At 39.4% G+C, this 12,959-nt stretch overlaps 1 protein-coding gene across 4 annotated transcripts in view; it reads right to left on the reverse strand.

Moving 5' to 3' along the window:
• Positions 1-12,959, reverse strand: part of rptor (regulatory associated protein of MTOR, complex 1) — a 239,582-nt gene that overhangs the window by 63,070 nt on the left and 163,553 nt on the right. For all 4 annotated transcript variants that reach the window (XM_039816705.1, XM_039816691.1, XM_039816698.1 and 1 more), the window contains exons 15-19: positions 10,677-10,751; positions 9,965-10,030; positions 6,551-6,742; positions 2,604-2,744; positions 1,546-1,666 (exon numbers count right to left, since the gene is read on the reverse strand). In XM_039816705.1, coding sequence (XP_039672639.1) covers positions 1,546-1,666; positions 2,604-2,744; positions 6,551-6,742; positions 9,965-10,030; positions 10,677-10,751 — 595 coding nt within the window. The remainder of the gene's footprint in view (positions 1-1,545; positions 1,667-2,603; positions 2,745-6,550; positions 6,743-9,964; positions 10,031-10,676; positions 10,752-12,959) is intronic.

Genomic DNA, 12,959 nt, shown 5'->3' on the forward strand with positions numbered 1-12,959 from the left:
ATATATATATATATATATATAAATAAAAGACGTATATTGTGCAGCCCTACCTAGTCCATGTTTTTCAAAACATTTCAAATTTGACCTGTAAAAAGCAATTTGTCTGCCACAGAAGAAGGAGGTACGGCCATGTCCAATCATTGCTAGTGTTGTGCAATTAACATTCAAAAGGTTATTTTCAGGGTCAAGATTCATTCAAATGATAACATCCCAAGCTTGGTTGTGACACAGTCCTACAGAAGCCCAGTCGACAATCCAAAATCTGGCCACAATTTAGAAAAGTATTATGGCCTACACAGTCCTCCGATTGTCCAACCATCCTTTTACAGATCTGATTCAGTTTATCAAGGACCTGTTTATAGAGCTTTTGCATCCTTTGAAAAATGTGCAATTAAATAAATGTCACTAAACTGCCATTGTTATCAATATTTACAACTAAGGACTTTCTTCAAAAAGCAGTTCAGCTCATTTATACATATGTTCATTTGGTTTATAGTTTGTCTATGTTATTATTGTTGTTGAATGTTCTTGAATACTGTAGTTACTGTGTCCTGTTTTCTTGATTTTCATCTGGGTGGGTGGTAATGACTAAGGGGGCGGGGGCGGAAATATGTTCTTGTTGCAAACTGTATATCTTGTGCGTTGTGTTAAAGTTAAATAATTATTTTTTTATTTAATCATAAAAAAGCAGTTCAGCACCTTTTCACAAAAAAAGCTACCAAATACTCCTATCAACACTTCTCATCATTTAACACGCAGCCTAAGGATATGATGTCTCTAACAAATTCATTGGCGAGTTGAAACTCCAGTCTATGGATATATTAAAAGTGCACTGGGACCAAGATGTGGCGTTATCAGGTTTGAATGAGACTTGGGAAAGCAATCCTTGAACAAGTATGAGACTCCTCTCTCTGTCGCAGACATGGACTCATGCCATTTAAGACATTTCCATTTAACAAAAGCCACATTACCCAAAAATATATCCAGATTTAGATCCTTCTTGTGACAGATGTAAACATAATAAAAAAATAAAAATAAATAATAAACAATAATGTCTCCAGCTACTCTGATTCACATGCTTTGGTCATGCCCTGATCTACAGAACTCCTGGGGTGCAATCTTTAAATCTCTGAGCAATGCTTACAACACACACATTGAATAATTTAGGGTAGAAGTATTCTGTGTGCTATATTGACTTTCCGTTGTCTGTGTGTGTGAGAGTCAGGATATTTCTTTTGTAGATATCTTGGAAAATTCAATAAAGTCAGTTTTAAAAAAAAGACAAAGCAAAGAATGAGCAACACTATGAAACCAAATGATGACTTTAAATTAGATTTCTCCTACAATGATCTATGGTCACAGAAACACTGTGAAGGCAATGTGACTCCAAAGATTTACACCAATTACTACCAACAGGTAATTTATCTTGACTAAGAGCTAAATGCCAAAAACACAAGTGTGGAAGTATACGTCTCTCTCTGTGTGTGTGTGTGTGTGTGTGTGTGTGTGTGTGTGTGTGTGTGTGTGTGTGTGTACACACAGTACCTGCGGTGTTGGCTGGTGACGGCACTGTGTAGTTCTTTTCCTCTTCTATAAACTGGAGGGCAACTGTACAGAAGTTGCTTTCATATTGCACCACCAGGTGACTCAGTGCTACTACCAGCTCCTGTCAAATGTACAAGGACAAAAAATTTAAAAACATAATGATCACTCAGTCCCTGATTATGATCGTCTTTAACTTCATTTCTCGATATCTTTAAAGCTATAGTGCGTAGTTTCTGCCTCCCCCGTGAGGAATTCTAAGTAATGACAACAAAACTGTCCACATGATACAAGCCTTCCGTGACCACGCACCGCCCAAGTTATTAACTTAACTTCCATTTTCATATTTAGACTGCACTCTTATTATGAAGTCTAGAACACACAGACATGAGAGTGGTATCAATCTCCTCATCTACCTCGCAGAAATAATTTAGACTGTGCTAGTCAATTAAACTGAATGAAGTGTTTTTACTGCATCTAACAGCATATGAGTAGTCCTACCTGCACTGCAGTGTAGCAGTCCTAAAAATGGAGCCCGCCCCCCCCTTCAAAGGGATCAATGTTACTTCACCAATAAACCATATATTATATACCTAAAACAGAAGTATTTTAAACTAAGTAAAGCGCTGTAATGTAATTACAAGTACAGAGTTAGGTTTAGTCACCAAAACGACTAGGTAAGTTTAGGAAAAAGATGGTGGTTTGGATTAAAACACTCCCAAGGAACAACCAAGCGTTTCCTGGGTGAAAGTATTTTGTTTTCGAAGTGAACTCCGCTCTCCGGCTTGAAAGCGCTGTGTTTTATGTTAGCACCACATTGTGCTATTTTATTTTAAGATTATTTTCCATTGGATATTGAAGTTCATAAATAAGTGCTTTGGCATGGCTGACCGAGTGGCTCTATCCATGGTACTGAAATGGGGGATTTCATTCTTGCATGTTCTATTTGGTTGTGCATGGTCAAAAAAACATCCCTCCCTCTGTTTTTTTCACAAATCGCACCCTGCATATGATAATATGACAAACTGTATGTATGTTGTGTGTGAGGGTGTTGCAGAGACCTTGCGGACCACAGGGCTGCCATCGTTGATGAGCTGGGCCAGCATCATGGCCAAGTTGTGGTCAATGGTGGTGGAGTGGTCCGTCCTCTCAGCAGAGTTTCCCACAAACGTCCCCAGAGCAAAGACAGCAGCACACCTCACCTGAAGCGGCACAAACGCAACAACTCTTTCAACTTAATTCCCCTTGGTTCAAGAAAGCTCTTGTTGACACAATTTAAAAACACAAGGTTAATGCTTTTTTGATATGGTTGGTTTGGTCAGTCTTAGTCCCGCATTGCCAGACCTATCTCCACATCCACTGATACATTCTGGGATAGGAGAAAAAAACGCTCTGGGTTGTTTGCATTTCTTTAAACCAATCACAATCTTCTTGGACGGCGCTAAGCTCCGGACACAGCGACGGTGGCTTTGCAAAATAGTCTCAGGAAACTTGTTTTGGTGGAACATTCACACCCCGCAAAAGAAAACGCCACATACAATATTAAATGAAGTTAACTGTTCACACAATACAGTAACGTGAACTATTTAAATCTGGATACAATCGGTCCCAAAATGTTCCAGTTAGAGAGTAAATGCCATAAGAATATTCGTTGTAAATCTTTCCAATCATCCCTAAAAGAACCAAGCAGGCCTGCCTTGTTGCACAATCCAATTTTTCTGCCTGCTATTTTCAGAGCAGCTTGCTAGCTCGAAGTTTGTTGTTGTTTCCTGTAGCGAACAAAGCTTGAAAATGGCTACACACAGATAGCGGAAGGTGAGGGACTCATGTGCTGGACGTATAACGCAGGCAATTATCCTGGAAATGTACTTCTGTTGATACAGACTAGGTCAGTCTGATCTCCCTTCATCCATGCATAGCTCTGCCTTTTTTAACAGTCTGAAGTCAGTGTGGTCAGCCCTTCGCTATGGACAAGTGTTGGAAAGTTTTGTGAAACCAGTGGTTGAAAGTTTTAGAGTTAATTATGTCTCAATCTTCTCTAAAGGTATTCCTTTGAAATGCAGTGGAGATGATCAGTGCTGTGAGCTCCAGTGAGATGCTTTTTCTCACTTAGCTCATTACTTTCTCTGCTCGCTTCATTGCATGTTTAATTCAAACTTTCTGTCACAAAGAAGGAATATTCCATTAGGGACTGAATACACAAAGTGAACCAAATCACAGCACAATAATAAATATTTGGGTGGATGGTTTGTTGTGTGCTAGAAGATGCATCACCACAGCTACTTCCTAACCTTGTGATGCAGCTTTAGTGATTCTACAGCACACAGATGTTGCTTTGATATAGATTGCTTTGATCCAATTAAAATGATGAGCTAAGACATTTCGGATCAACATATTGTAATTTCATTTCTAAGAACCGGAATAAAAGAAAGTCATAAAAGCACTGTGACTTGAAAGCAAATTAAAACACACAACTATAATACTGGAAAGCATTATAATGTGCCAACTTCAGTCAGTCTACTTACAGCCCTTGGCGAATTCTGCCATCTACACAGAAATTTGTCGATTTAAATCGATGGTATTTTTGGAAGCCATAGTTAGTGATGGTGTTGTGTTGCGTAGCCTTTATATGTATGTTTACGCACCTATGCTTATAATGCCCGCACTCAAACATGACAAACGATCAATCAACACCCGTGTGGCACAATTAATTTTTTTATTAAAATGGGTTTTCAGTGACAAAATGTTGATCAGTGATTCGCAAGTAATTGTTTTGTGATTTGCTTTAAAAACATATTTGTCTTATGATTCGTATGAACTGTACCCTGTGTTGTTTTATCAGCCGCTATGGTGATAGATAGAATGACACATTGAGCTTATGTACACCCCCGACACCCCTGCCTGCGCCAAGCACAATGACCTGAATACTGCAGCGTTCCTTCAAAGGTTTATAGTCAGCCTTTATCGCATCCTCTCTTTGTGACATGTCAACTTTTTCACCTCAGTCAAGTGTCAAACCTTTTTTTCCCACATTTCATATGCAGATTAGACAGTTGGACCTCAAATATATTCAGTATATTTGTTGGGGGAATTTAATGCGTTTTATTGATATATGGACAGAGATGGGAAACAACAAGCCATTAAGGCCACTAGGGCATCACTGACATTATAAACTTTACAAAAGTAATATCTGTTGTTTTAATGTTTGACTGTAAAGGTGTTTATGACATTGTTTCGGACTCCTGCACATGTCCTGCCGCCACATTTTAAAAGCTGTTTGCCTTTCTCTCTGTTCAGTGACATTAAGGTTGACAATGTTTGCATCATTACAATGTGTGTGCTAAAAAACCTGTGTGTGTGTACTGTAGTGACTTGCAAACTATAACAGTGCCATTTTAGCTGTGTCCCCTCAGACCTTTCCTTAAACTTAATTAAACTCTGCTTAATCGCAGATCTACTACTATTGATACCGCAGCGTGTGAGCTGTCTCAATCTAACACCCGAGGAGAATTTTTAAATGCTTTTTTCTATTTCGTTACAATTTGATGCAGTCAATTATGATGAGTCAGTCTGAATCTCCAGATTGTTTGATCTTAATTAAATAACACACACAAACAGAGAAGATTCCTGATGTAAAATAAATGAACAACCTGGAAATGCAGCTGGACAAGTACAAGTGCTTTGTGTGCACACAGACAGATGTATCTGCAGACCTCAGTTTCAACCCTACGGCCAAAGCAGCTGTCCAAGGGAAGGAGGAAGTTACTGGTGGAAACAGATGTTCCTTGTGTGATTGTGTGTGTGTGATCGTGTGTGTGTGATCGTGTGTGTGTGTGTGTGTGAACACATGCAAATATGTGCAGTGTATGAGTGAGGGCACCAAGTGTCTGGGTGAACTTCAGGGCAAACTCTGTCTCGCTTTCCCTCTGGTCCACACACGACCCAGTCAGATGCTGACCGTGTTTTAATACGGTGGGTCCAAGCGGTTTTGGCCTGTGTGGGTCTGCTCCGAGTGTGTGTGTGTGTGTGTGTGTGTGTTTTACAAAATGGTCTCTTATTAGAGTATATGAACAGGTTAGCCCTGCAGGACATATGTGTATACCAGAGAATTCTTAGACATTTTCTCATTGTTTTTAGAATGTATTTTTGGTCTTGTTTTGAATACAAGATATGCTTTTGTTTTGTGTTGAGCAAGTTGTGTGTACTAGTGTTACTAGTCAGGACCTACAGCTGTCAATAAAGACTTAAGGGCCCCATTTTCACGGCAGAACAATTAATCTGTTTTGTCTTTGTTCAATTGCAAGACGTTCTCTGACATCCAAAGAATAATATCATCAATACACTGAGTCAGGGCTTTGGGATCGAGGTCATCAGGAATAAGAGGTACATACAGTTGTGAATCATCCGCTTAATTATGGTAATTTATTATTTGTTTCTGTACAAGAAGTGCAAGTGGGAGTATATAGAAATTGAGTAGGGGTCCAAGAATCGAACCTTGGGGCACTCCACACAAGACCTACTCTGTCTGAGAAGAAGCCTCCAATGGACACAAAGCACTGTCTGTCCTTTAGGTAGTTTTTGAACCAGTTTAGAACTGGGCCGAATAGGTCCACCCATTTTTCTAACGTCTCTAAGAAAATGGGGGTCAGCAACAATTATAAAACATTTGACCTTAAAACTAGGCTAAAAAGTTGGCAAATGGAGGAAGTGACAAACCAGTTCAAGAGAATATAAATAAAAAATAAAGATAATTAACAGATGTTTGTGATATGAGTGTAACAACCAAGCAATCTACTTTTATCTGGACAGTTTTAGCTAAAAAAAAAAAAAAAAAGAAGGAAAAAGATTACTAACAAAACTCTAAACGCATAATCTTGGATAACTATGCGTAATTTAATCAAAACAAGATATTATGGCTTATTGAATTGCCGTTTTTTCAATGCAGGGCTTGGATAATGATCAACAACATCTTCTGAAAAGTACCTGAACTCTGGTATTAACCTCTCACCTCAGGGATGGGATCTGACAACAGGGTGTAGAGCTTCTCGTGGGCGCTGTCCCGAACTCCGCACCAGCGCGCTGGTTCAAAGTTCTGCCAGATGCGGCCCAGGCAAATGGCCACCCACTGGCGGAGCAAGGGGTGGGGGTCTGAAAGCTGCTCCAGGCAGTTGGCTATTAGGTTGCCCTGTAGACAGGCCTCCTGATGGGGGGAGAGGAGAGTGAGAGGAGGAGTGATGCAGAATGAAGAGTGTGAGAGATTCAGTTGAGTCAAGAAATGTAGAACAATTTTAAGGACTGTGAGGTTGAAACACTGGAAAGGCCATTTCATTTTTAATAAAATAACAGTATGTGCAACATACATAAGTCCTAACCCTGCTGAGCAGCACAGAGGCTCCAGGCTGGGAGCAGACGTGTACCTCATTAGCCAGTTAATCACCACTAACCTGTAACCTGATGGACAACACGATTATGAGCTCTGCAGCAGTGCAACTGATTCCTTTGAACCCCTTCAGCCCTCTTCAAATATTCTATTGTGAACAAAAGGTAATTGGTACATCAAGGCTTAAGGTAGTCTCAAGAGCGATGGAAGAGCTCTATTCAAAACCCTTTCAAAACTTTCTTTTTCATTATACATCAATTGGTGATGAATTGAATTAACAAGTACTTTTAAGTTGCCTTTGTGTTTCTGCTTTTCGTTAGGTAACACAAATACAGTGTGTTTATTGACTTAAGGACGCTGAACTTACAGCAAAAACTAAATTAAAGTATAGTACAGGCCCGGCTGGAATCACATGTACTGCAATGGATTAAATGTTAAAAGTCAACGTATATTTATTTCATCAGCATTAATTCCATCAGTACAACAACCGAGTTACGCTGTACTCACCACCCTGCTGCTCTCAGTTCCTCTTTTTAACAGAAATACTGTTTTGAGTCACTTTTGGATTCCAATCACTTCCACTTTGTCGTTATTTTGTTCAGTGTCTATGGTCAATAAAACAATTCCTGCGCATGTTTTACATGGAAAACACTACCAGAAAAGTAGAGTTTGTGCCCTTTGAGACACTTTGAGGCCTTTACTGAGAAAGATATGTGCTTGAGGTGGTGTGTTTAATTAATTCCAGTCTGTTCTATTTTGCTATTTTTTTTCAATCTGTGTTAAGCTACTGTCAATCAAAGTTAATACTTTCTGCAGAAGTTTCACATTCAAAGCATACCAGAAAAGGGAGGCAACATGTCCTTCAAGCTAACTGGAAATCAGTTAGCTTCAGGAGTGCAGGAAGTGTTGGGTTTTCATTTCTTAATGACTTCCGATCTGTTGCATTGTGCAGATTTTTCGATCGTTGATAGGATGATGCTGTTAATAAAATGCATCACTTCCGATATAGACGCTTTAGGGTAAAAGCCTTGCTGTGGCTTAAAGTACATGATACCTCCCTTTTCCTGGGAGGCTTTTAATGCTGCAAGATAATGCTGTTCACTTTAAATGACAGTAGCTTAACACTGATTAAAAAAATCTGCTAAGTAGAACGGACAGGTTTGAATGAAAACATTATTTCTGTTAGAAAGAGCAGCGGATTGGCGAGTATGACAATAGTGCTATGTGCAGTGTTGGGGAGTTACTAGTTACATGGAACGGCGTTATGTAATTTAATTACAAAATAAAGGTAACCGTAATCTGTGACGGTGAAAAAAAAATTGTAATTGAATTACAGTTACCTATGAAAATGTTCATGATTACATTGGGGGTTACATCTGAATATTTTCTGTAAAAAGCCAGGCTATATGTTGAATAATATTATATTTGTCGCTTTGCATGTTTTTCATGTGCACAATGTCTTTTGCCATTTCCAGCCACACTCGTTTAGTAAAGTTTGATGCTATTCTGATGAGGAAGTGTTGAGTTTGCACTTACAGCAAATGGCAAACTAAATTGGGCAGATCAGAAAACATGGACAGAAATTACTAAAATCTAACAAAATATACGTAAAAACTGAAAATTTGGAATAAAGACCTGCCTCTTTGCAGTTGACATAAATAATGGCATTTGTGGTGACTGAGAAGTTATGGTAACCTAACAATATATCTAACAATAATCTAGTCATATCAACAACACGACAGTCATGTGCGTCAGCACTCTGATGCTTCTGGCGAACACAAAAGCTGTAACGCAACAACTCACACCCACATGAGCCACAACAAATGGAACCGTTTGGTGTGCTCAGAAACCTTCTTTGTCTCCTACAGAATGAGGAGTCATAACAAAAAAATATTTTATCAGCAGCGACAATGCGCTTTCGTCCCCCCGCCCCCACTTGTCTACTTTCTTCATGTGCCTCAGATTGCTAGTATGTGGTTCCCTCAGCTCTAAACAAGCCTCCCAGCAGAACACCGAGAGGTGGTATATTGAGACGCCAGTGCTCGCTGACATGTTTGCAACAGCGATAGCGCAGTAATGAGCGCTGTTGTTAAAAGAGGGGTAAATAATGGAGATGCAGGCAGAGAGTCTCTCTGTAATGTTTTTTTTTTGGACCTGTAAATAATCTATTATTTACAGGTCTGTGAGAGAGGTAGGAGCATTTAGGAACTGTGGTATGGAAGAAGAATGGGTGTTTCTGAGCTTGAAAGCACATATAGCTTTTTTGTCACATTTATGTTATGTTGAGAGAAAGAGAGAGAGAGAGAGAGAGAGAGAGAGAGAGAGAGAGAGAGAGAGAGGGAGAGAGAGAGGGGGAGAAAGTAAGAGAGAATGTACTGTCAGGTAATAAAGACACAATATGTCAAATGACATTTGCAACTAGACAGAAAAATAACTGCAGAGAGCAGATGCAAAAGGGAGTGATGGTGGAATATTTCTTTGTGGAAGGTGTGTGTGTGTGTGTGTGTGTGTGTGTGTGTGTGTGTGTGTGTGTGTGTGTGTGTGTGTGTGTTTGTGTACTCCATGAAATGACAAGCTACATCATCCCAACATCGCACCCCTGGACGTTTGATCAGCATCCGGCACAAAAGGCTTCTGGGATTGAACACCGGAGGCCAGGAGCAGGCCGAGGTGACAGTTGCGGTGATAAAGTGTCACCATGGAGGTGGCTGGGACGGAGACGGAGATTATAGAGGTGGTTGTTGGTGACAAAACTGTCACATAACCAATATCTCCCAGAAACACACAATGGGCGATATATAGCAATCTCTCAAAGTGACGGCTGGCCCCGAAAGAACCTGCCGAGGTTGTGGTGAGGGAAGTGCATGAAAAAATTTAGTTCATTCTCCGGTTGGGCTCCTGGCAAGCAAACGCACAGCAGTGCGGAAATACACACGTATCAAACACACACACACACACACACACACACACACACACACACCACCACACACACACACACACACACACACACACACACACACACACACACACACACACACACACCTGTCCTGTGTTGTAGCTGTTGACAATAACAGCCAATATGAAGACAGCCATGGTTCGATGCTCAGCCTGTAACAAAGAGAAGGAACAGTGAGATCTTATCTTACGTCAAAATATCTACTTTCATACTACAGTCGGACGCTTTTATGTTGAACTCTTCAACTCCTTTCAGTAAAGTAATAAGCTTAGCCTCAATATCACAGGAGAAGGAAAAATATGTATCCATTTCTATTATATATATATATATATATATATATTTTTTTTTTACACATACACACACACACACACACACACACATAGTAGCCACCCTTTGCTTTTTTTGAAAGCGCTGCAAACCCTTGGTGTTCTCTCAATGAGCTTCATGAGGTAGTCACCTGAAATGGTTTACACTTCACAGGTGTGCTTTGTCAGGGTTCATTAGTGGAATTTTCCCCCTTATTAATAAAAAAGCAAAGGGTGGCTACTTTGAAGAATCTAAAATATAAGACATGTTTTCAGTTATTTCACACTTTTTTGTTAAGTACATAATTCCATATGTGTTCATTCATAGTTTTGATGCCTTCAGTGAGAATCTACAATGTAAATAGTCATGAAAATAAAAAGGAAACGCATTGAATGAGAAGGTGTGCCCAAACTTTTGGCCTGTACTGTATATATATATATATTTAAATCCCACGTGTCACTTTCTTCACAAATGGGACTGGCAGATACTCACTGGCATGTAACTGTCGGCCAACACCGACAGGAAGTACTTGTGTCCGTTATCTTTCACCAGGTCAGCTTGACATGACTGCAGAGACAGATAGATAGATAGATAGATAGATAGATAGATAGATAGATAGATAGATAGATAGATAGAGAGAGATAGAGAGAGAGAGAGAGAGAGAGAGAGACAAAGAGGAAAAAGGTTCACTTCATTGCAGATGTTGCTTCAGGTCACTTTATACAGGAAGCATTCGTCTGTTTCTCCCATGGCACTGCCTCCAAACCATGAATGCATGGCTAACAGTTTTCAATGAAAATGTCCTATGTACAGAGTTTCTGCAGGTTTCAACAAGTCAAATATAAGACTTTTTAAGACCTTTATGAATGAAATTTAAGACTTATATCATGACATTAAAGTACAATGAAATGCAGAGTCACAAAAGTACTAGCAAAGTATATAAGTACATTTATTAAAATTGAATAAAAGCGACACGGAGTAATAATAATCTGTACGTATACAGTGAAATGTATTTGCACAAAAGAAAGAACTACAACACAAAAAAAAAAGAGCATTAGAGGTAGCCTTAGATGGACGTAGGAAAATAAAGACCTGTTTAAAATGATTTAAGACCTAGAACACAAGCGAATTTCAGACTTTTTAAGGCCTAAAATGTCAGACTTTTTTAAGACCCCGCGGAAACCATTTATGTAGGCATATGGGAAAATAAAACTTAAGTTTGTCAGTATCAAGACGTTTATTGTCTATAATTGTGAATCATTTAACTTGTTCCAAAAAAAAATTACTTGATGCTGCTTTAGGATTTATTTGTGTTTTGCAGTCTGCTGCAATATGAAACATAACTTGCTGTTCAGCTTACCAGTCTAGGTCACGGTTTGATTGAAACATTAACATAACTAGAATTATTACTTGTGGTTGTATTCCTCCACCAAGTTGCAGTTCACATCCATCTCTGTCCAGACACATGTGGTATACTGTACATAGTGAAGACTTTGAAGCAATTTCAAGAGGTAAGTGTATTTTTTGGGGCGAAATGTGGATGCTTCACACACATTTTCAACCTGCAGCACTTGAGGCGATTGTATAGATCTTCGAAGATCTCTACAATCACCCCAGTTTCAAGATAAGTGTCACCAACTCAGTTTCCGACCAAATGTCTCCTCTTCTGCTGAGTTATGGCATCGAATGAGGAAAGTGTTTTTGCAGAACACTATGATGTCCCAGTGAAGTTAACCTTTGGGATAATTGGGATAAATGTCATCACTTCATCATTTCATCCTATTTGACATTTGTGTGAAATGTGAATTCTTAAGTTCTGACAGAAAAACATTTTTTTATGAGGTAACCGTGAACTTCCCAAACCCAAATAATTGATCTAATTATCTAATCAATTCATCCTTGAGTGGACATTTGTGCCAAATTTGAAGAAAAATTCCCTTCAGGCATTCATGACATATTACGTTTACGAGAATAGGATGGACAGACTGATGGACTGACGGACAACCCCAAAACATAATCTCTTTTTGAAAAAATGAAGCAATACTGTATTTCATTATCCAAAAATAAAAACACTTGCACTGAGAAAACTGGAGCAGCTTTACCAAATTCAGATTTTGAGTCCAATCAACCAACCAAGCAACTACCCAAGCAACTAAGAATCAACATAGTCCTTTGTTAATGTGTCAAAATGTCTGACCCCAGTTATTTTGCTTTAATGAAAGCAAGCAGGGTTTGAGTGCACTCTCTCTTTCAGTCACGCAAAATCATTAGGGCTAGATCCGAATATTCGACTATTTGGATATTCGTTTGTTGGGTAGGAATTTGATTTTTAATTTTGGGATCCCAGTAATAGTTTTTTGTTGTTTTTCCTTCAGTGCTGTAATAAATTTGAGACGGATTCAACTTTTGGAGAAACATAACCCGATGTGAGGCAGTAACCAGGGACCAGACTTGTCAGTCCGTTTTGAGGCGGTGTGAGAGTCCCGTACAGTAAACAGGAAACACCAGTGCCTCCATCGCTGCAACAAGAACGTGTTAAAGGGTTTTAAGGGTTATAAGAAACACACACACAAGCACTGAACTGCCCAGGAGTTTGTGTAACAGCTGACTGTTTCCTGCAACAACAAAGCACAGTTGCTCCGTTTCTTTTCTTTCTCCGTGAAATGAAGCTGCCTTTAGGTGCGGTTGAAAATGCCGAGACCCCCCCCCTCCCAAGAACAAAAATTGGATTCGGGACTGCCCTAAAAGTCATCAGTACAAGATATAGATTTAGGC

Source organism: Perca fluviatilis, chromosome 1, assembly GCF_010015445.1.
Source record: "Perca fluviatilis chromosome 1, GENO_Pfluv_1.0, whole genome shotgun sequence".
NCBI classification, from domain to species: domain Eukaryota; kingdom Metazoa; phylum Chordata; class Actinopteri; order Perciformes; family Percidae; genus Perca; species Perca fluviatilis.